Raw genomic sequence first — 25,206 nt, 5'->3', positions numbered from 1 at the left:
TTTTTCGATTTTTAAATTTTAGATTTCTCAATTATTTGGTATCATAATTTTTAAATACATATTTAAAATTTTAGAATTTTCGATTTCTCGATTTTTCATTTCAGCTCTTCGATATTTCAGTTTTTCAAGTTTTTGAATTTTTCAAATGTTTTGATTTCTTAATCAATCGATTTTTCGACTTCGCGGTTTTAGATTTTCTGTTTTCCAATTGTCGTTTTTTCAAATTTTCGATTTTTCAATTTTTCAAATTTGTCATTTATAAATTGTCAATTTTTCGATTTTTCAATTAATCGATGTTTTGATTTTCCCATTTCTTGACTTTCGAGGGTTTCGGTATTCCTGTTCTTCAATTGGTTAATCTTTCTTTCGATTTTTCAGGTTTTTGATTTTTTATTTTTTAATTTTTTTAAAGTTTCAATTTTTCGACTTCACTTTTTGGATTTTTCTGTTGCTCAATTTTTCGACTTTTTAGGTTCTCAGTTTTTGGATATTTCAGTTTTCGGATTTTTCAGGTTTGCCATTTTTCAGTTTTTCGATATTTCAGTTTTGGGATTTTTCAATATTTTGATTCTTCGACTTTTCGATTTTTGGCTTCTGGAGTTTTCGATGTGTCGATTTTTTTACTTTTTCGATTGCCGAATCTTTCGATTTTTCGACTTGCCGGTTTTAGATTTTCTGTTTTCAATTGTCGTTTTAAATTTGTCGATTTTTCAATGTTTTGATTTCCCGATTTAGTTTCCCATTTTTAGTTTTTCTTTCATTTTTCAGTTTTGGGATTTTTCAATATTTCGATTCTTCGACTTTTCGATTTTTGACTTCTGGATTTTTCGATGTGTCGATTTTTCAATTTTTCGATTTTTAAATTTTAGATTTTTTAATTTTTAAAATTTTAGATTTTTCGATTTCTCGATTTTTCAGTTCAGTTCTTGGATATTTGAACTTTTCAAGTTTTCCAATTTTTCAAATGTTTCGATTTCTTAATCTTCTGATTTTTCGACTCCCCGGTTTTAGATTTTATGTTTTTCAATTGTCATTTTGTCAAATTTTCGATTTTTTAATTTTTCAAATTTGACTTTTATAAACTCTCAATTTTTCGATTTTTCAATTAATCGATGTTTTGATTTTCCCATTTCTTGAACTTCGAGTGTTTCGATTTTCCTGTTCTTCAATTCTTTAATTTTTTGATTTTTCAGGTTTTTGATTTTTCAGTTTTTCGATTCTTTAAGGTTTCTATTTTTCGACTTCACTTTTTTGATTTTTCGATTTTTCAGTTTTTAGATACATCAGTTTTAATATTTTAATTCTTCGGCTTTTCTATTTTTGACTTCTGGGTTTTTCGATGTGTCTACCTTTTTACTTTTTCGATTTTTCAATTTTTGGACTTTTAAATTTTAGATTTTTCAATCTTTTGATATTTTAATGTTTCAATATTTCTTAATCTTTCTATTTTTCGGCTTCCTGGTTTTAGAGGTTCTGTTTTTCAATTTTTCGATTTGTTAATTTTTTATTCCCGATTTATCGAGATTTGATTGTTTAGGCTTTCGATTTATCATTTCTTCAATTTTTTATTTTGGCCTATTTCGGTTTCTCAGTTTTTCCAGTTTTCCATTTTTTCATGTTTTGATTTTCCCGCTTTTCCAAATTTTCAACTTTTAACCTTTTGTTTGTCGATTGCTCTATTTTTCGATTTTTCGACTTCATCACTTTTCGATTTCTCGTTCTTTGGATCTTTCAATCTCTCAATTTTTCAATTTTTCGAATTTGTAAGTTTTTTGATTTCTCGATTTAACGAGATTTGGATTTTTCGATATTTTGATTGTCAATTTCTCAATTTATAAATTGTTCAATTTTTAACTTTTCGATTTTTCGATTTTGACCTATTTCGGTTTCTCAATTGTTCGACTTTTCGACTCCACGATTTCTTGATCTTTTAATTTTTCGATTTCTCGATTTTTCGATTTTCCAGTTTTTCGATGTTTCGATTTTTCAATTACCCGATTTTTTAAATTTGGGAATTTCGATTTCTCGATTTTTTGTTATTCGATATTTCGATTTTTCGAATTTTCGATTATTTTCATTGTTTATTTTTTTCTCACTGTTAATATCATACAGTGTATCGAAAACAACCACAAAAATTATCAATAGTAATATCATGAGTAGGATGAATATTTGTGATAATTCAGACGATTTATTAGCTAAACGAATTTTGTGTTGCGATGGAAATATCACTTCGTTCTGAATCAATGCAAATATTTGAATATCACAAATTTAGTAAAACAAAGCAAAATCTGAATTAAAGTAACTGGATACAAATACACAAGTTATTACGGGCGTGTAGCGGCAGATTTAGAGTTACGGCAGTTAACAGGAGCACAACAAAATTACCCCTGGGGCGTTCTAGCACAAGCGGAGTTTGGGGCTACCGGTCGGGGCTGTTCTCCCCCTTCGACGGTGATTCTATCTATCGCAAAGCCTACCCAAACAGCACGTTACACGTCTCTAGGACGAACATGTCGTCCGAAACTAGTAAAGATTTATAAAATAAAAGATCTGGTGTGAAATATACTTGTGCAAATACAAATATTATGTGAGGTTAAAACTGCAGAGCATGAAATTTACGTTCAGTGAAAATTATACAACAAAGGAAAATTACTGAGGTCAAAACTGTGAGATTGGTGAAATATTGTATGAGGTGAAAAATTGCAAAGTTAACAAAATTTACATGAGATTAGTATTTGCCACACTTTATCAACTATTCAAACAAAAAGTTTACATTATGTCCAATTATATTATGTCTCGGTGATGTAATTTGATTGTTGTGAGGGAATACCTCGATGATGTATATTTTTAGCGCTGCGAGGACATGTCTCGATAAAGCAATCAATCTGTAGCATTGTGAGGACAAGCCTCGATGATGCAATAAATTTTTAACGTGGGGAGGACATGCCCCAATGATGTGATCATGATAACGATGATAATAACGATGATAACCGCCTAAGGGAAGAAATTATTTTAATCCCCCGCCAGTTCGCCGTATAATGAATTTTGTTTAACTGCGTAAATGAACTATTAGCAATCTTGTGTGAAGAATTAAGAAGTGTTATAATGTAACACTTACGTATATGCATCCAGAAACCTATTCGTAATTAAACAACAAAGGTGTTTTCCTGACTAAGTGAATTTCATGAAATCTTCTAACAAGTGGTTTATTTCAATAATCCTGATTGTTAAATTGTTGGGGAAAACTGAGCGACGTCGGTTCCGTTTGATTCTCGTTAAACAAAGGCTTCCTCCCTTTTATTAACTGCCAAACCAGCCAATTTACACTTAGCTACTTACAGCGACTTTCACCATGCATCAATTACACCGAACAGAAAGATAATGACTCACGCTTTCGACATGCCGCCTTCTGTATACCAACCAACCAACCCTCTAACTAAAGTCCCCCTAGCGCTACTAATTGTCCAATTATCCAAGCGTTACCGTGCACCTGGTTGCCTATGTTTCACGATTTTTTTGATGATTTTTTTTCTTTCTCAAATTCAAATTATTCAAATGTAATTCAGCGCCGCTGTTAATTTCAGCGCGAAAATTTTGATTTAAATTCGGTCACCACAACTTCCATTTACTTTTGTGTTTTACAACACAAAATGAAGTTAGTTTAACTTTGTGGCGACACAATAACACGTTGGTAAGGGGAGAAAGATACGTCGCCCCGTGGTCTAGTGGTCTGCATGCTTGCCCGGAAAGCGAGAGGCGTGGGTTCGATTCCCACCGAGGTAACCACATTTTTCTTCGCTTACCCACGACTTTATTTCAATAATCTGCGTTCAGCAGATTGGCACTAAACTAAGAAAATGTTTTCTAACCTAACATATTTTGTTGTTAAATGTGGTTTTCAATCGACGTTCAACATTTACACAAAACTCGTTGTAAATAGGTTCGTTTAAGTGGAACAGATGACGTATGTTGATTGTTGATAGCCTAGATTCGTGATTTTGGGAAAATTTCCGTAAAGATAGACCAGACTTCATATTACAGTGAATTCAATTACGGCTGGTTTGAACAATCTGAACAGTTAGTTAAAGGATAAAAATTACATTTTCTCCGCTATTTAAGGAGATATTGAAGAAATAAGCATATAATAATTTGCTAAGAATGGTGGAGGCGCCGGGTTTAAAAAATGCTATTTTAAATAGCACCAATAGACCACACCAGATGAAATCCTGTGAGGACATGTTTGAACAGGTAAAAGATTTGCAAAAAATTGTGGAAGCGCAGTACCGAGTGATTTTTGGATTTGTGATCTAGTTACCCAAGAATTTGTTGACAGAGCAATTTCGGCCGAAAAGAAGATCGTAACTTAACACAATTTTTAATTTAGCACCTAATTCACTTTGTTCTTAATTTACCCAGTTTTACAACATAACCTGAACATGGGTTGTCTGTGACCACGGTTGTGCAATACAAAATTTTTAGATTTGATCAAAGTCGTTAAGTACGTTTTCTTTTATTAATTATATCGGTTATAAAGAAAGTTTGTAGAGTCTGAAGTTCCTTGGTCCTCTAGAACCAAGTATGTCATAAAAACGTGCCTCCTCTCATTTTATATGGTCTTCATACTATTAAAAAATAAAGCGAATGTTTAGGGCATATATTCACTCTCTTTTTAATTTTAAAAATGTTCTGTAACATCTTTTCGTCAATACTTTCGACCCCTTGTTCAATTTCATGTCGCAACAGGAACTCGTGACTGCTAAGGAAATCTTGTCAATGATGTTTCCGGATTCTGTTCAAGTCGCCTTAAATCATCAACAAGTTCCTCAGATACTGAAGGTCTTTTAGGAGATTTCCCTTTGTTGATACTGCCAGTTCGACAAATCTGTTACATCCCTAATCTGAGCCTCTAACGATGTTTCTTAAATTCATCAAATCACGATATTTGGCCAGACATTTTTGCTTAGCTGTAATTCACGCTTGAAAAACGCTAAAACAATAAAAACGATGACTTTAAATGACAGTTTACAAATGACATTTATGACAAGTGAGAACTGTCCTAATGAGGCATAATTTTAGCAAAACGGCAACTACCCCCTTAGAATCATTTATAACAACTCTGTACATGGCTATAGCTCTAAAATAAAGCCGTCCTGTTTGACTAGAGATCGATCTCATTCGTTCAAAGAATTTCGAAATCAAATTAAAACTGACTTTAAAATAGAATTCTGCGGCAGACTATGTTTTGAAAAATAGAAGTTTGAATACGTAATCACAAACAATAAAAGTAGGAACTTGTTTTTATGAGCCGTTTTTCGTGTGCTTCATTTAAAATAATACTTTAAATATTGTACCGCGTTAAAATTTAAAACAAAAAAATAGATTCACAAATTATTTTATGTTCACTTTGAAAGCCACTTTATAACACTTAAGCGAAAATTACTAAAGGCAAATCCTGATTCTGTGAATCAGACTTTAGACCCAAGTGAATCATGTTACTGTCGATTTGAACAAACATTATAACTTACGAAAAATGGTGGAGGCGCCAGGATCAAAATGTCATTTTCTTCGTTATTTGTGGCGATATCTTAAAAATAAATACATATTCCTGACCCTGCACGAACCCAACATATTGTTACAAGATATCCATGAAAAAAAAAAGAATTGAATAAGACTGAAAAATTGTACTCTCTTGTCAGAAAAATACAGTTATTTTTCTTTTGCAAGGATTTATTAAACCCACGTAACAATATTATATCAATTATAAATAATAAAACGAACCCTTTGCAAAAATCAAAAAACAGTTCAAACTTTGCAGTTCTTATAAAAAATCGCTAGTGTTGATGTTATACATACATTAAAAAAAGCAAAATGGTTCTTGGTCACAAAACATTTATAAAAATCCACTACCTGTTGAATGCAGTTAAAAAATACCCTGATGGTTACTTATTCTAAGATTGATACTACAGATTTTTTGAAGTTGCAGTAAAAATGGAAAGGAACTGTCAATGAAAAGGAAATGGAACATAACCTCAAATAAATTTACATGCGAATAAATCACTAAAACTGACACTGGCAGTGTTGCCATTTGCATTTTCGTAGAAACTGCGGTTTTGGTGGATTTTTGATTTTGAACTAACATATAGAATCACAATGGATATAATTATTTCGCTAAAATTTGGGGTTCCATGACGTAGATAGACAAAGCCACAACTAAAAATTCCAACTGAGTTGTTAAACGTCAACGCTTAATCAGAATATTATGAAGTGATACAGTTAATGTCAGGCATCAAAAGGTAATTGATTAAGTTTAAGTAGTCGCCGAAAGTCACGTTGGCACTCCTGTAATGTACGGTAGGTTGAAATTATTATGGAATTAGATCTTCCTTGGAAACGGTTTCACTATCATATTTTCTGGATCTCGAATACTTTTTCCACAAGAAGTAGCACAGACTTATTGTATAATCATCAGACCTGACCTGACCTGACCTGACTTGACCTGACCTGACCTGATACAACCTAACTTGACGATCTATCGCACACTAATTTAACGGATTTAGGGCTAATCCTAAACGGGACTCGTAGTTTTGATACTTTTCGGTGTTACGGGGATAACAACGTGTCTAAGTTTACCTAATACAACAAACAGTTATAGCATATTCAACAAACATAACAATTTTAAAATTTGCCGCCACCACACGATGAGCATTTACAAAAACCTCATAGCAAAAACTTCGCAAAAAATTTTATCTAGAAGCGCAGCTCTCAGTCGCGCGAAACCCCGAAATAGTGTCACCTAGACGTCCATCCCGGCCATTTTCAAAGCTCGTGAAAATTCAGTTTAGGTGGCGATCAAATGGCTGGCTAGTTTGACTGTGAAAAACCCGACAAATAAAAAAATTCAAGCAATGTCTTGCAATTACTTAGCACCTCGGGCAATCGAGGTGAAAAATTCAGACACGTTATCCGAAGTGTCCGAAAGCGGCACGGCCACTTCCGGTTTCAACTCCAACTGGGGTTCCAGGGAGGAATTAAGGGACTTCGTCGCCAAACACGGACTAAAAGATATCTCGGACTTGTACCAGGACCGGTTCAGGGTCGACCGAAAAAAGTTAGAGCAAATGCTGAGCGGTGAGTGCACTTTGGGTCTTGGGTGGTCGTTTGATGGGGTGTTTTCAAGGGGACAACGATGCGCTTATCCCCGCAGACGTCTTCTTCGCGAAGATTATGGAAGACACTGACACTTACATAACTTGGCCCAACAAACTCAAATTGGGGGCTAAATCCAAAAAGGATCCTCATGTGAGGATCGCTGGAAAGCAAGAGGACGTTAACGCCGCTAAAGACAGGATTATGACCATTTTGTACACGAGGTGCAATCGCGTGACCATGAAGATGGACATCAGCTACACGGATCATTCGCATATCATAGGTACGAGAAATATTTGTAACTTTATTTTTTATTTATAACTTTTATTTTTATTTTTCTACTTCGTCATGCAATTAACAAGAAAAAGAGAAATTTCTTTAAGTCTATATGATTACAGTTTTTCGAAGATAATTTTAAATGTCTGAACATGCTACGTTCTTTCAGAGAACTGCGTCAAAATAAAAGTCAAGTTTTGTGATGACCTCATTAGTTTTTTGACGCAGACAAACATACCATGTAAAAAAAATATTTTTGAAATTTACTGTTAACAAATTAGGTTGGCAACAACGTATTTCAATTTCATTCTAACAAATACTTAACTGTCAAATAAAATGTCAAATAGCTGCAATTGGCTACAATGCCAACATCATTATTTTAAAAATAAATTTCATGCCCTACTTGACAACTTTGTTTCGATGATATTGGACTTAATACCGTCTATCTATAATTTCAGGAAAATAAGTTCAGACTTTTTTATTTTAATCAATCAAATAAATTGCTTGATTCATTTTTGTTTCTTTACTTTCTATAAAAAATCCTAAAAATAAGCTGTTCAAACTTTTGCTGTATTTAATGAGGTTGTAGAAGAAAAGTGGACGAGCTTAACTGAAAAATCCTTATTTAGCTACGAGAAATTGAAAACATATTTTTGAGTATCGTGTTATTCAAAGAATACTATGTATATTAAGAAAACAATTAAACCAAAGATTAGGCCCCACCCAGACCCGCCCCGATCTCAATTCCCAATTGTGATGAATTTTTCATTCGTTGTCAGATCGAGGGGCGGGGCTTAATTGTAAGATCCGTATTTGTCTAAAAGAATTTACCATTTTAAACATGTTTTAAGTTTCTTGTTCTGAAAAGACGACTACGTATATTACGAAAAAAGGCAAACTATATGCCCCACCCACCCGCCCTGTCTCAATTGGAATGATTTTTTTTATCGTCGAGAGCCAAAGGAGCAGAATTTAATTGCAAAATCCTTATTAATTCTGTACAAGAAATTACCATGTAAGACATGTTTTTGACTATCGTGTTATTCAAAAAATACTATGTTTATTAAGAAAAAATTAAAGCCAAAGATTAAGCCCCATCCATACCTGTACCAATTTAAATAGTAATGAAGTTTTAAACGTGTTTCGAGTTTCTAAGAATAAAAAAAAATCATTACAACTGAGATGGGGTGGGTGACCGGGGTTAATATTTTGCCTATTTTTCTTGATATACATAGTATTCTTTGAACAACACGATACTCAAAAACATGTTTTTAATTTCTTGCAAAGAAATAAGTATTTTGCAGTTAAGCTCTGCTCCCTTGATTCACGTCGAATAAAAAATTTCATCACAATTGCGATAGGGCGGGTGGGCGGGTTACATTTTGCCTTTTTGTTTTAAAATACGTACTCTTTTCACAACATAAAAGGTAAAACATGTTTAAAATGCAAAATAATTGCAAAATCCATATTTCCTTGAAAGAATGTACCATTTTAACCCCGTCCTAAGTTTCTTGTTGTGAAAAGATGGCTATGTATATTAAGAAAAAGCAGACCAAATATAAGCCCCGCCCACCCGCCCTTTCTCAATTCTGATGATTTTTTTTATTCGTCGTGAGCCAAAGAAGCGGACCTTAATTACAAAATTTTTATTTGTCTACAAGAGAGTATCGTGCCACTTGATTTTTTTTCGATCATCGGGACTTAGTAGAGACTATAGTTTCAGGAAAATAAGACTTTCTTTAAAGAAAAAAGTCTTATTTTCCTGAAACTGTAGTCTCTACTAATTTACTTAAGTAAATTGCTTCATTCATTCATTTTTTTATTTACACTATATAATTAATTTTAAAAATTAGAAACGAATAAAGAAACTACATGGACATAGAAGCAAGGTTTTCTAATCATTTCAACTAAGATTGACCTTGCAAAATTTCGAGGTTACGTCATTAAGTTTTTGGCAGTGACAAAAAAACTATTTGAAATTTAATGTTAAAAAAATAATGTTGCCCACAACAACGGGTTCCAGTTTCACACCGACAAGTAATTATCCAATAAAATGTTGAATATGCCAACATCATTATTTTAAAAATAAATTTCATGGCCTTCTTGACAACTTTTTTTTTATGATAATGGACTTAATAGCGACTAGAATTTCAGGAAAATAAGGACAAACTCTTTTATTTTAATCAACGAAATAAATTGCTTCAATTTTTTTATTTACTCTGTAATCTGTATAAATAATTCTAAAACTGTGTTTATTTTATATGAATTTTAAATTTTTCTATGCAAATGCTAACAGCAAGTGGTTTTTCAAATTAAAATCAAAATTTTATAAAAAAAAAAAATACAGTCCTATTATTTGTTAATGTAAAATGTAACTTTATTCTCAGAACCAATAAGATGAATCATCAAAACGAAGGAGGGGTGGATGGGTGGGGCCACTTTTTGCTTTGATTTAAATCTTAGATTCGACACTTGTCAAATTGAAATTTAAATCCTTTTAACAGTAAATGAAATAAGTCAGTGAAATGGAGAAACGAGGTGGGTGGAGCTAAGTTTAGCTTTTTTGTACAGTCCTATAAGCAAATATTAGCCCCGCCCACCCACCCCCTCTTAATTCTAATGAATGCTCTTAATATTGGTAACTAATAACAACATTGTTATAATATTGAATCACGGGTGATTCTGTTAAACTCTTTATAAAAAATAGATAAATTGTAAATAAAATATCTAGAAATTATTGGGCTGCTGTTAAATAAGCATACCAGACGTGATAATTATATTTAAAAGACAATATTACTAATGCTCCTCCCACTTGTACAAGCTGCACCCTAATAAATCATTTCATTGGCCGGAAAATTGGGGCGGGGTTTACAATTGTACCCCATTGTGTCTATTTTATATAATTTTTAAACATTTCGATGTAAACGCTGATGGCAAAATCGTGTTTTGAATAAAAATTAAAATTTTATGAAAAGCCTAGCCCCAAATTATATTATTTGTCAATATAAAATTTAACTTTCGTCCCAGAGCCAATAAAATGAATTACCAAAACAGAGTAGGGGTGCTGGGTGATGCTCGTCCCACTCAGACAAGCTCCACCTTAATAAATCAGTTCATTGGTCCGGAGAAGGGCGAGATTTACAGTTGTACCTCATTGTATCTATATGATTTTAAAATATTTATATGTAAACGCTGACGTCGAAGTGGTTTTTCGAATAAAAATCAAAATTTTATTTAAAAAAATTAGTCCTAGATTCTGTCATTTCTCAACATAAAATCCAGCTTCCATCTCAGAGCCAATAAAATTAATTATCAAAACGGAGTAGGGGTGGGTGGGTGGGGCCACCTTTGACTTTGATTTAAATTTTGGACTCTATTACTTGTCAAATCAAAATTCAAATCATTTTAAGAGTAAATAAAATAAGTCAGTGAAACGGAGAAGGAGGTGGGCGGAGCTAAGTTTAGCTTTTTTGTACAGTCTTATATGCAAGTATTAGCCCCGCCCATCCACCCCCATCTTGATTCTATATTATTGAATTGTAAATAAAATATGTAGAAATTATTGGGCTGGTGTTAAATAAGCATTTGCAATGCTCTTCCCACTTGTACAAGTTTTGAGGTGACGTCAGCAAGTTTTTGGCAGGCATAAATAAACTACTTTGAATAGATACAGTCCAATACTATATCGTCTAATAAAAAGTCGTCTTTGAAATTTAATGTTAAAAAAATAATGTTGGCAACACCAACGAGTTTCAGTTTTACACAGATAAATAACTGTCAAATATAATGTCAAATAGCTGCATTGCCAACATCATTATTTTAAAAATAAATTTCATGGCCCACTTGATTTTTTTTCGATCACAGGGACTTAATAGCGACTAGAATTTCAGGAAAATAAGATTAGCAGCCTTTTTGTTTTAAGTAAATTGCTTCATTCATTATTTTTTTTACTTTGTATAACTAATTTTAAAAGATAGAAATGAATAAAGAGACTACATGGCATATTTCAAATAAGACTGACTTTACAAAGTTTTGAGGTGACGTCATTAAGTTTTTGACAGGGGTGAATCGATAAAAAATTCTATTAGCCTTTATCGTAATCAGTATAACCTCAAAGGGTTTGCATTTTTTTTTTCCAAGAACCTTGATGTACAGTGTGAAAAATAAGACTGATTTAATAAAATATTTATTTATTAAAATTTTGAACTGACTATCAGATTCTAGGTAGAGATAAATAGGCAAATTTTGGATAGAGTTTTTGTAATTTCATAGTAGTCCAATAGCCTAGGAGATTACTTGTGTAATAAAATCGCCAACGGAGGATGGACAGACGGAAACGGAAGACCTGATTTTTCATAATCTAGGAGCTATGAAATGTCTCGTTTACACGAGAAGTGAAAAGATATTCAAACTGTATTTGTTGAAAAATTCTACAATGAATGTGGTCACGACCCTGGGTGTCCCAGAATAGTCTAAGTAGTCACGTCGTCTTTGCCCCATTTCAGGTAAAGGAGGACTTAGCATCAAAAGAGTCATGGAAGAAACCCAATGCCATGTACACTTTCCCGACTCAAACAGGTCCAACCCGATGGAAAAAAGCAACCAAGTGTCGATTTCAGGGGACTTGGAGGGTGTAGAATCCGCCAGAAGTCGCGTTCGGGTACGTTACTCTAATCCACTTTAACACCACAGTACCCCCTTCCATTCCAGCAACTCATTCCCTTGATCTTCGGGTTTGAACCCCCCATCATGGCTCAAAACATCGACAACACCTGCCCTTACGTCATCAAAATCCAGGAACAGTACAAAGTGCAGGTCATGTTCAAAACCAGGTCGAAGCTACACGCTACTATCGTTCTAGTAAAAGGGGTGGAGTGGGAAGTGGATCAAGTTAAGCAAGCCACAATCCTCCTCATGGAATACATGTGTGAAAGTTTGGTGGTGAGTTTCCAAGATTTACTAGTAATTTTGATGACTTTGTGGTGAATTCTAGAATCAAATTCCGGTGCAAATGTCGATCCAGATTTCCCCGCAGCACCACCAAATCGTCTTAGGGAAAAACCACTCCAATTTGAAATCTATAATGCAGTATACTAAATGTCAGATTATGTTTCCTGATGCGCATGATCAGAATATTCCGAGTTTGAAGAAAAGTAATATTAATATTTCGGGGAATATTCACAATGTGTACACCGCTCGTCAGCTGCTGATTGGAAGTTTACCTCTTTTGATCATTTTTGATCTACCCGAGGACTCGGCGAATTTGAAGATCCGATCTGAACAGATAAACGAGATTCAGACGAGTTGTGACGTCACTATTACGATTAGGCAGAAGACCAAGCAGATGATTAAGGCGTGCATCATCAAGGGGATTGAGAGACAAGCAAGTAAGTGTTTTTTTCTTGTAGTCGAAAAATGTTGACACCGTTTCTCCCATTTCAGGCAACATTTACAAGGCCCGCCACTTAATTCTGGGCGTCGACGACCCAGCAATCCAAGCCGACATCCCTCGTCTCTACCACATCCCCAACGCACCACCCTCGTCACCTTTTTCTCCAAATCACGAGCTTCTTCCCACTCCTACCAACCCAACTCCGTCCCCTATGTCGCCGTTGCTGAGCCCCATGTTCACCTGGCATTATCCCGCCGGTAATATGGGTCACAATCCTCCGTTCGTCGGGATGACACAGAAGCCTCAGTTCATGTACAACATGACCCAACAAGCACCGCTGCAGCAGACGACTCACAGTAGCGGATTTCAGTCGTTCCAGACCGACCAAGCCCAGGCTGACACCAGTTTGTTGTCTAGTATTTCGAGCAACAGTAGTGCGAGTAGTTTTGTGGCGAGTCCTCGCAGCTCGATGTCGCCTCAGAGCGAGATTCCTACCACTAGTGATTATCAGTCGATGAACGAGAAGAAGGTGGGTGGATATGAAGGGTACGAGAGCAAGCGTCTTGCGGGTTTCAAGGCAATGCAGAGTCGTTTGACACCTTCGCCTTATAGAGTGCCGACGGGTACTTGGTCAGGATACGGGATCAGCCATACGAGCCCAGCAGGGTAAGTAAATATTTTTCTAATTTTCTTGAAATGTTTACTAAATTCAGTGTCCAAAAGACCTGCCGCATATTATACGCTGTACCCCATCTTCGCAACGTAGCCCGATATTTCCAAACTCCGCAGCCATGGGTCTTCCCATGAATAACAAGTAGTTTATGACGCCGTGTTGAGTTTCTACCCAAAACATCCATTTTTGGAAAAAAATCAAAATTTTGCAATTAAATTTTGAATCTTCAAAACCGAATGCATTAAAATTTTGCAGATGTTTTAAAGTTATGATAAGCATAATCAATTTTTAATCACAATATATTTGCTTATCCCCTCCTACAAATTGATGACGTCCGCTCAAAATTTTGCCGAATAAATCCTATCTAAAATGTTCACAATATGATGAGTCATGCAAAATATCAGTTTTTACTTGTGATTTATCCTTGCGTTCATATTTTTTAGATTTGCTTAGACAGGTGGCTCAAAAAATTAAAGAATGAGCCAATTTATTTTATTCATTATATCAGGAACGGTTCACTCTAATTTCTGAGAAAATTTTGGGAATACGATACTGTTATTTTTTAATTTCCATTTTACACTAAATAAAATAATTCAGTTAAATGTAGAAAGGGGCAAAATTTAGCTTTTTTCTAGTTTTATGAGCAAGCAGTAGACTCGCCCACCCGCCCCTTCTTCGCTCCAGTGACTACTCTTAATATTGTTCAGGCCTAGCTTAGCAAATTTTAGCCCCGCTCACCCACCCTTATTTCTTTGAAGATATCATTTACCAAAATCTATTTTGTCTTAACAAGTACTAGCTCCGCCCACCAGCCCTCTATTTTCTTAGAAGGTATGTCGTTTGCCACAATCAGTCTTATCTTAACAAGTACTAGCCCCTCCCACCCACCCTTTATTTTCTTAAATGGCATGTCATTTATACTAGTCCCGCCCACACACGCTGTTCTCATTCTAACGATTTTATCTGTCTTCAATTAAGATCCACCTTTTATTCGGATTAGACAAAATGAATCACTGAAATGGGGGCGGGGTGAATTATATCTTCTTTTGCCCTGTTCTTATTCTAAGGATTTTATTTCTGAGAGACCACCTTTCATTGACTAGATAAAATAAATCACAGAAATGGAGGCAGGGAGGGTGGGCGGGATTAATTATATGTTCTTTTGTATTTAGAGTGGGAAAGGGAACTAATAGAACGTCGCCTGTTAAAAATAAATAAATAAAAAAAAGTGCTAATCGTAATTTTTACGGTATACTATTTGCTATAAGATTCATCTTTATTTCAGGAGAAAAAAAATTAAAGAACGGGTGGGTGGGCGGGGCTAAATTTGACTTTCCACTGACTACTTCTAATATTATTTGTAAAGTGAGAATGGGAACTAATAGAACGTAGGCTGTTAAAAAAAAGCGTCACTCGTAATTTTTTTGTTATGCTACTTATTTGCTATAACATTTATTTCTTATTTCTGAAGAAAAAAATCAGAGAACGGGTGGGTGGGCGGGGCTAAGTTTAATTTTTTCATATAGAATCTTTAATAAGCAAGCAATGGCCCCGCCCACCCACCCGCTCTTCATTCCAGTGATTACTCTTATTATTGGTCAGTCATTTACCATTGACTAATCCAAGTTGATATATGTACGTGTCCTTGCAAAAAGTGTAAAGTAAAAACTCAATTCTTAGAGAATATGTCTTAACAGGTCCTAGCCCCACCCCTCAGCCCTCTCTTTTCTTAGAAGTTATATCAGTTGCCAAAATCGTTCTTATTTTGCAGATACTACCCCCACCCACCCATCCCTTTTTTTCTTAGAGGGTAGCCATTTGCCAAAATCAGTCTTATTCTAGCAGGTACTCGCCCCACCCACCCACCCTCTCTTTTCTTAGAGGGTATGTCATTTACCAAAATCAGCTTTAAGTTAGCAGGTATTAGCCCCGCCCACCCACCCTCTCTTTCCTTAGAAGGAGTGTCATTTGCCAAAATCAGTCTTATCTTTGCAGGTAATAGCTAGTTTAACTTTTTCATATAGAAACTTTTACAAGCAAACAATAGCCCCGCCCACCCACCCCCTCTTAATTCCAGTGATTATTCTTAATGTTGTTCACTGATTTACCAAAATCAGTCATATTTTAACAAATACTACTACCGACCTCTATTTTATAAAGTATTGTACAAAGTAAAAACTCAACTCGAAAATGCTGGATATGTTTCATTGTGTTTGTGTTGACTTTGCGGATTTTTCCCCTCAGAGCGAAATTTTGATTCAAACCAGGACACCACAATGTCTCTAGAATTTATAACGATAATTGAACAAAGAAGTGACATGATATTAAATTATGCATTAATTCGAGTTATTGATTAAATCAAAATGAGTTCATCAAAATTCTATAATACATATGAAATAAACAGAGCAGACAAATATTAAATATGGTTAAAATCAAAATAACGAGGTCTCGGAAACGCTTCGCTCTAGAGCGACATATTTCGGGAATAAATGTTCATATTCAGGCTGTAAGAAAATGATATATAAACGTAATACAAAATAAAATGTAAAATATCCCTCCCGTTTCAAGTCCACGATGTCTCCAAAATAGCTCAGTTTAAGATTAGTTTAAATTCCATTAATGGACTATTTTAAAATCTCGAATGAGAAATTATGAAGTGTGAATAATAATAATAGTCATCCAGAATTTTACATATCGTTACTAAAATGAGTTTATCCTGAATAAGTAGATTTCCGCCACGTGTTTTACCTCAAGATTTACATTAGTGTTACAAAATTGTGTTAAAACCATTACCAAAATCAGTTTTATCCTAGCAGACTAGATAAAATGAATCACAGAAATTGAGGCAGGGAGGGTGGGCGAGATTAATTATATATTCTTTTGTAGAGTTGGAAAGGAAACTAATACAACGTAGACTGTTAAAAAAAAATAAAAAAAGGCGCTAATCCTAATTTTTACGGTATACTATTTCCTATAAGATTCATTTATTATTTCAGAAGAAAAAAATTAAAGAACGGGTGGGTGGGCGGGGCTAAGTTTGATTTTTCCACTGACTACTCCTAATATTGTTCGGTCATTACGAAAATAAGTCTTATCTCAACAAATACTAGCCCCGCCCACCCGCCCTCTATTTTCTTAGAAGTTATGTCATTGGCCACAATCAGTCTTATCTTAGTAAGTACTAGCCACGCCCACCCACGCTGTTCTCATTCTAACGATGTTATTTCTGTTCAGTATAAGACAGTTTTCGTTCAAACTAGATAAAATGAATCACTGAAATGGAGGCAGGGTGGGTGGGCGGTTAGGGTATAGTGGAAAATTTCATGTTTGAAAAAGTCGTCTAAAAATTCTCAAAAAATTCAGGGATATAGATCCCAACGTGTTGATTCCAAAAATATAGCGTGTTTATGCTAACGGAGCAATATTTTCCAAATATTCGGTGTGAAATTGGAATTTTATGAAATTTTCAAAAATTGCGATATTTCAATGGGCGATTTTGGAAGAACGTTTGGAGTTATCGAAGGAATGACTTCTGAAATCTACAAGAAAATGTATTTACTTAAATTTCGAAAATCGTCAAAAATGGGTCGAAATTTGTATAATGGGGGTTTACACAGAGGAAAATTTCATTTCTGAAAAAGTCGTCTAAAGATTCTTAAAAAAATCAAGGTTACAGATCTTGACGTGCTGATTCCAAAAATATAGCGTTTGGTCTTACACTAGCAAGGTCTAGCGCCGCCCACCCGCCCTCTATATTCTTAAAAGGTACATCATTCATCAAAATTAGTCTTATTTTAGCAAGTACTAGGCCCTCCACCCACTCTATTTTCTTAGAGATTATGTCATTTGCCACAATTGGTCTTATCTTAGCAAGTACTAGCCCCGCCCACCTTCCCTTTATTTTCTTAGAGGGTGTGTAATTTACCAAAATCGGTTTTATCCTAGTAGGTACATGATTGCTTACATCATTGGAATGATTCTTCTCTTAAAAAAGTAAAAAATCGCAGTAACTATCAACTTTAAATGTAGAGAATACTGGGCAAGGAAAGAGAAGAAAAACTAGAATAAGATGCATATTTGAAAAAAAAAAAAAACTGAAATATCGATACTTGAAAATTTTAAAGTTTTAGAATTTTTTCATAACATTCTGTTGTAAATGAAAATTTAGTCTGATTTTACCACAACAAATCGCGTATTTTTCTTTATCTTCCCACAAAATGTTGTAAGACAAATTTTGGAAATAACCCTACTGTATTTTTTTATTTGTAAGAAAATTGGAATAACATGGCAACCTGGCGTCATAATTTCAAAGATAATTGAAAAAATTAAAGTATAGAGTGTTTCATTGAAAAAAACTACATTGTTACGCCCTAAAAACAGAATAGTTCAAAATAATTTTAGCGTATAGTTCGCAAAAAATCGTACAACTTTGGCCCTCGACTTTTTTCTATTTCTAATAATTAATGAGATATCGAGGAACACGTGCTTAGTGACTCACCCAGTATATACACTTTTTAACCTTGTTCAGTAAATTTAAGCGATGACGTCACTATCTTTCTAGAGGGAAAATTGGCTAAAAATAGAAATGCAGTTATGAATCAAAGGCATGGAAGCATATTTTTTTTTTAATACTTCGCAAAATTTTGAGATGACGTTATTAATTTTTTGCTGATGAGAACAAAGGTTGGTTAGAGTTTTATCGTCTATACAATATTCCCAAACAACGTTTAAAGTATCACAAGAGTCAGCTCATTAGTTTTGGAGATTTTCTCTCTAAGACGGCAAAACTAGAGTAGAAATATTTTGAGAAGAATACAATATAATACGATTTAGTGACATAAAAGCATCGGGAGGAGTTTACCTGCCAATTTAGGGGGAGGAAACTATATGGCTTGGACTGCCAGTACCCTTCTGTTTTGTTTTTTGTTACTTAGTTGTTTTTGTTTTATTTAGTTAAAAATTATTTTAGAAAATTACAAACAAAACCAAAACCAACAAAGGATACATCCATTAAAGCATAACCAACTAAATAGTAGAGAAGATGTTAAAAATTCCTGCCTTGTGCATACAAGTAAGCTCGTAATGTTTCCAAATTATAATTTTTTGTAAAAGTTAGTCATCAGTACTTGCTAACATAAAATAGATTTGGGCAAATAACATACATTCTAAGAAAAAAGAGGGTGGGTGGGCGGGGCTAATACCTGCTAAGATAAAACCAATTTTCGCAAATGACATATCCTCTAAGAAAAAAGAGGGCGGCTAGGCGGGGCTAGTGTCTGCTAAGATAAGACCGATTTTGGCAAATGACCTACTCTCTAAGAAAATGGAAGGCGAGCGGACGGGGCTAGTATTTACTAAGATAAGACTAATATTGCCACATTCTAAGAAAATGAAGTGTAGAGGGTATATTATTTGGCAAAATCAGTCTTATCATGGCAAGTATTGGCCCCGCCCGCCCACCCTTTATTTTCTTCAACGGTATGCCATTAGGCTTTTGCTAAGATAAAACTAATTTTGGGAGATGAGATGCCTTCTAAGAAAAGAGAAGGTGGGTGGGCGGGGCTAGTACCTTCTAAGATAAAATTAATTTTGGCAGATGGCATACCTTCTAAGAAAAGAGAGGGCGGGTGGGCGGCAAGCACTAGCCCCACCCACCCGCCCTTTACACTATTATAGGGCTAGTACCTGCTAAGATAACACTGATTTTACCTAATGAGATTCCTCTAAGAAAATACGAGGGCGGGTGGGCGGGCTTAGTACCTGCTAAAATAAGATCGATCTTGGCAAATGACATATCCAGTAAGAAAATAGAGGGCTGGTGGGTGGGGCTAATACCTGCTAAGATAAGAGTGATTTTGACAAATGACATACCCCCTAAGAAAAGAGAGGGCGGGTGGGTGGGGCTAGTACCTGCTAAGATAAAAGTGATTTTGGCAAATGACATATATTCTAAGAAAAGAGAGGGTGGGTGAGCGGGGCTAGAACTTGCTAAAATAAAATCGATTTTTGCAAATGCCATACATTCTATGAAAAGAGAGGGTGGGTGGGTGGGGCTAGTAGCTGGTAAGGTAAGATTGATTTTGGCTAATGAGATAGTCTTTATGAGAAGAGAGGGTGGGTGCGCGGGGCTAGTACCTGCTAAGATAAAATTAAGTTTGGCAGATGACATACCTTCTACGAAAAGAGAGGGTGGGTGGGCGGGGTTAGTACCTGCTAAGATAAAACTAATTTTGGCAGATGGCATACCTTCTAAGAAAAGAGAGGGCGGGTGGGCGGGGCTAGTAGCTGCTAAGATAAAACTGATTTTATTTTAGCAGGTACCTTACTACTTAAAGGATATGTCATTTGCCAAAATCAGCCTTATCTTAGCAGGTAGTAGCACCGCCCACCTACCCTCTCTTTTCTTAGAGGGTATGCCATCTGCCAAAATTAGTTTTACCTTAGCAGCTGTTAAGATAAGACTGATTTTGGCAAATGAGATACCTTCTAAAAACAGGAGAGATGAGTGGGCGGGCTTAGAAGCTACTAAGATAAGACTGATTTTGGTAAGTGACATACTTCCTACGAAAAGAGAGAGTGGGTGGTCGGGGTTAGTAGCTGTTAAGATGAAACTGATTTTGGCTAATGAGATGCCTTCTAACTGCCCATTCACAATGGACATAAGACATAAGAACGAGCGCATAACATAATTTACGTTTTTGGTTTGTGTCTGGCTTATGTTTATCTACGTTCACAGTGGACAGAGTGAACTCTGTAAGAATTGTTAAACTGCGCAAACGCAGAACGGAATAACTCCCGGCTAAACATAGAAACGGCTAACCTCAAACTGAGTCAATCAAAATATCTAACCTACAATTTCATACGATATTCGAACTTGATAACTCGCAGTACTGAACAGACTCGCAATGTGAAGCTTTCATTATAATTTATATGTATAATATAATCAAAGGTGTGAAGTGCCAAGTGCCAACTGTCGAAGGGAATTCAATAGCAGCATTCAAAAGTCCCTAGATTTTAACATAATTTTGACATAATTCGTGCACAAAGTTGAACTTATTTCAACTTTGTGTACGCACGCAAGGATTACATAAAACGTTCATAAGCATAAGAACTACGTTCGTCCACTGTGAACAGGGGTACGCGTTTTCCATCGTTTCAACTTTATGTATTTATGTAAGCTTTATGTACTTGTTATGCCTTATGTCCATTGTGAATGGGCAGTAAGAAAAGAGAGGGTGGGTGGGTGGCACTAGTACTTGTTAAGATAAGACTGAATTTGGCAAGTGACATACCTTATACGAAAAGATAGGGTGGGTGGCCCTAGTAGCTAATAAGATAAGACTGATTTTGGCAAGTGACATACTTTTTAAGAAAAGAGAGGGTGGGTGGTCGGGGTTAGTAGCTGCTAAGATAAGACTGATTTTGGCTAATGAGATACCTTCTAAGAAAAGGATGGGTGGGCGGGGCTAGTACCTGTTAAGACTGATTTTAGCCAATGATGTATCCTCTTGAAAAATTTAAATTATTATAAGAAAAGACACACGAGGGTTCCAAAATTAACTCAAAAACAGGACAGGTCAGAATTTTCCAAAAATAGAGCACCAAAGTCCCCCAAAATTGTTTTAAATAATCTACAAAAGAAATCTCTTGGTGCTCTCGAAATAATATACCATGAGTACCCAAGAATCTCTCGAATTAAAAAAAGAAAACACTGCGGCACTCGCGACTTTTTCGAATTTATAAAAAATAAAACACTGAAAGCTCAAAAGATTTTTTCAAGTTCATCTAACAACAAAACACCAGATTCCTTTAAATTTCTCCGGAAATAAAAGGGCGAGAGAAATATTAAGTAAAGGTTTCTTTACAAGTTATTGTGATGAATGTTAAGAGCGTAGCGGAGAGTTAATCGGCCATTTTCCAGACACTCGGTAGAACCATATTATTTACTTTTTTAAATAACACTTAGCAAAAATTTGAGATGACGTAATTAATTTTTTGCTGGGGAGAACAAAGGTTGGTTAGAGTGTTACCGTCTATACAATATTCTCAAACTACGGTGAAAGCATCACAAGAGTCAGCCCATTCGTTTTGGAGATTTATTCTGTGAGTTCTGAAACGTCGATGAGATATTAAATATGTCGGCAAAGCTAGAGTGGAAATATTTTGAGAAGAATACAATATAAAACGACTTAGTGACATAAAGGCGTCCGGACGGGTTTACCTGCCAATTTAGGGGGAGGAAACTGTACAGGCTGGTTGTACCGCTAGCGCCCGTCTGTTTTGTTTTTTGTTTGTGGTTGAACAGCATTGCAGAAAATATATTTTTAAATTGGTCCCATTTCAGAACGTAGCATGTTATTCTCATGATATTTACACTCTACCATATAAATGGTGACGATGTAGTTCAAAAAATATTTTATGGATAAATACCCAAAATTCACAAAAAGTGAAGAATCTATAATCTTCTCTAAATTTGTCTGCTTAAGGGGAAAACTAATTCAACTCGATCTTGGGAGAGTGTAATACAATTGCTGTCCCTAAATCACTATAAGTGCGCATGCGCACACTGATCTTGGTGGTGTTAACAGAAAACGTCACAATTTTTTAATCAATGTGACCCAGAATCAGTGATTGGAAGTAATTCAATTACAAGTAATTCATTACTTATTCCTTTTCAAGTAATGAGTAATTCAGTCACTTTTACAATTACTTTTAACCCAAATACTCAAAAATATTGTTTTTTTTTCTGGGGGGAGAAGCTTGTGTTTTATTTTAAATGTAAAAAAATCTCGCAGATTCCTAGTGTCTTTTTTAAGAATGTCCAAAAAAGTCAGGCCAGGTCAGGTCAGGTGGAATTAGGTTAAATCAAGTCTAGTTAAACCTGGTCGTGTCATGTCTGATCATGTTCGCGAAGTCCGCTCCCCAGAAAAAAAATTAAAGAATGCCAGGGGCCCCTAGCCGTTTTTGGATGGCAAAAGAATGTCGGGGACTCCTTGTGTTTTTCCTTAAGAATGCGAAACAATCTAATCTTGTGTCTTAAAATGGCATAAGAATCCCGGGGGTTCTTTGTGTCTTTTTTTATGAATATGAAAAAATCGTGAAGACTTCTAGTGACTTTTTTTAATTTGAAAGAATTTCGAGCCTACCTAGTGACTTTTTTTAGTGCGGAAGAATCCCAGGGACCCTAAGTGTGCTTTCCTTTAAGAATAAGAAATGTTCTTCGGACCTAAGAGTCTTTTTTTTTTAAAGAATGGCAAAAGAATCTCGAGGACTTCCAGAGTCTTTCCCTAGTGTGAAAGAATCTCGGAGGACTCTAGTGTCTCTTTTCTCTAAGAATACGAAAGAATCTAAGATCCCCGAGACTCTTTCACATTCTTTAAGAACGCAAAAGAATCTCAGGGACTCCAAATGTATTTCTTCTTTAAGAATACGAAAGAATCTCAGGGACTCTGAGTATGTTTTCCTTTAAAAATAAGAAAGAATCTTAGGACTCATTGAGTATTTCAGTGTCATTTGCCAAAATCCCTCTAGATGGTCGCTGGTGCATTTTTTTTAATGCGAAAGAATCTCGAGGTCACTAATGTCTTTTCCTTTAAGAATACAAAAGAATCTCAGGGACGCTGAGTATGTTTTCCTTTAAAAATAAGAAAAAATCTTAGGACTCATTGAGTATTTCAGTGTCATTTGCCAAAATCAGACTTATCTTACCAAGCACTGGCCCCGCCCACCCATCCGTATTTTCTTAGAGGATATGTCATTTGCCAAAATCAGTCTTATCATACCAAGTACTAGGCCCGCCCACCCGCCCCCTATTTTCTCAGAGGATATGGCGTTTGCCAAAATCAGTCTTATCTGAGTAAGTACTAGCCCCGCCCAAATTTGGCAAATGACATTTCCTCTGAGAAAATAGGGGCAGGTGGGTGGGGCTAGTACTTACTCAGATAAGACTGATTTTGGCAAACGCCATACCCTCTGAGAAAATAGAGGACAGGTGGGCGGGGCTAGTACTTGCAAAGGTAAAACTTATTTTGGCACACCGTTGAAACGAGCGTAAAAAACCCTACTCAGACTGCTTTTCCTTTTTTTAAAATTTTCGCTATTTATGGATCAATTTTAAATTTTCAAAAAGGTAAATTAGTAGAAAATGTATTAAAAAATCCATTGCGCTTTACAGAAATAAAATATCTTAATAAATAATTGAGTAAACAGGGACAGAATATTTAAAATTTATGGTCAAACAAACTTTAGCCATTTTTCTGGTCCAGTCAAATCTATAGCAGATAACCGATAGAGCCCGTCCTTTTAAACCCCTCACAATCCGACAATATAATTTTATAGTGTCCACTCTGTAAGGTTTTCTAAATTTAATCTGTAAGTCACAACGCCAAGTAAGAGGCAATTAAAGACAGACTTTTAAGTTTACATTATCTTCTAAGTATTTAGGAACATCCTTTTTATTAAAGATTTGCGTCCGTACGTAATTATGGGTGGACTAAAATTTACGATACATTTACACGTAACCAATAAGATATTTTGAAATCTCCCACCAATGTAAATTGTTGAAGTAATGCATCACTTTTTAAAAGTAATTGTTCCAATCACTGCCAACAATAGTGTAGCAGTCAACTCTAAATCAAAACATTTTCGAATCATTCTATGCTCAGTATATTACTCCCTTCAGACTCCTGAAAAAGGACGACGACATCTGGAAATCCCCCGAAACCTTCCCATCCACATCGGGAATAACCATGAACACGAGCAACATCCTGGACCACACTCCAACCCACTTAGTCACCCGCTTGACCACCAGCATCTGGTCGGACCTCCCTTCGCTGCTCAGTTCCCTGGGTCTGGACAGATACGTCACCTTATTCGTACAGAACGAAGTCGACCTGGCCACCTTCGCCACCCTGTCAGAAAAAGACCTCGTAACAATCGGCGTGACAGCCTTCGGCAGCCGCCGCAAGATGCTGATGGCCATCACCGAACTGAACAAGCGGTCCAGCTCGTTCGCGATAGCACCTGGAGCCGAACGCAAGAGCACCTCGTCGTCGTCGCCCATTCATGACACTAGCCCGAGAGAGAATTGGTAGATTGTAGAGTAGTACCAAGTTTAAGTGGCGCCCTCTTGTTTTCCGTCAGTTTTGATGTGACTATAGTTTGTATGATATTGAATGTATTTGTTTTAATGTTTGTGTCGTTAACGGATTTTGATTGGTCATTTATGGAGGTTGTTTGTTATGGTGATTGTGGAATGACTCCGCTTGTTATGAATGTTCGTAAATTATTACTTAAAGATCGCGAGTATTGTTGTAGGGGAATAATTTACGAGAGCGCCATCTTTGGAGTTTTAGATGTACATATTTTATGAACAAGTCGATTTGTGATATTTTATGATGATCGTAAAGCTGTGTTAGAATCTTCGCCATATGGTTGTTTTAACTGGCGTAATTTTAAGGTTAGATTTTGTAAGCAAAAGTTTTAATTTGCTTTTTTGATTTTTTGATTAGTGTTGAACATTTTACGAGATAAATTGAAACTTTTGTACAATTTATACAATGTGATGTAAGATTTACTATATTTATACTTATTATTAATATTTATAACTAACTACTAAGTAATTGATTGATGCTTAATGGATTATTACAGATATTGATGCATTTTTTTATTACAACATAACCTATAATCACACAGCCAGCTCTAATTGACTGTATTTTTA

General features: G+C 35.4%; 1 protein-coding gene across 1 annotated transcript; it reads left to right on the top strand.

Annotated features, from left to right (window-relative positions):
- Nucleotides 1–6,876: 6,876 nt before the first annotated feature.
- Nucleotides 6,877–24,995, top strand: LOC135132485 (protein bicaudal C homolog 1-B). The gene is made up of 7 exons (XM_064060603.1): nucleotides 6,877–7,128; nucleotides 7,178–7,429; nucleotides 11,928–12,082; nucleotides 12,133–12,363; nucleotides 12,416–12,809; nucleotides 12,865–13,480; nucleotides 24,169–24,995. The coding sequence occupies exons 1-7, from the start codon at nucleotides 6,906–6,908 to the stop codon at nucleotides 24,578–24,580; spliced, it is 2,283 nt and encodes a 760-aa protein (XP_063916673.1). The 5' UTR covers nucleotides 6,877–6,905; the 3' UTR covers nucleotides 24,581–24,995.
- The last annotated feature ends 211 nt before the right edge of the window (nucleotides 24,996–25,206 follow it).

The sequence above is a fragment of the Zophobas morio genome, unplaced genomic scaffold (genome assembly GCF_036711695.1).
Source record: "Zophobas morio isolate AGI-343-1 ecotype UQ-CSIRO unplaced genomic scaffold, CSIRO_AGI_Zmor_V1 ptg000021l, whole genome shotgun sequence".
Classification (NCBI taxonomy): domain Eukaryota; kingdom Metazoa; phylum Arthropoda; class Insecta; order Coleoptera; family Tenebrionidae; genus Zophobas; species Zophobas morio.
This window is presented reverse-complemented; position numbering and strand designations above follow the sequence as displayed.

Bases quoted from the DNA above. Each gene is read 5' to 3' on its own strand.
- LOC135132485 (XM_064060603.1), top strand. From the start codon at position 6,906: ATGTCTTGCAATTACTTAGCACCTCGGGCAATCGAGGTGAAAAATTCA. The intron at 12,364-12,415 runs GTGAGTTTCCAA...GGTGAATTCTAG, and splicing joins ACATGTGTGAAAGTTTGGTG to AATCAAATTCCGGTGCAAAT. The intron at 12,810-12,864 runs GTAAGTGTTTTT...CTCCCATTTCAG, and splicing joins GGGGATTGAGAGACAAGCAA to GCAACATTTACAAGGCCCGC.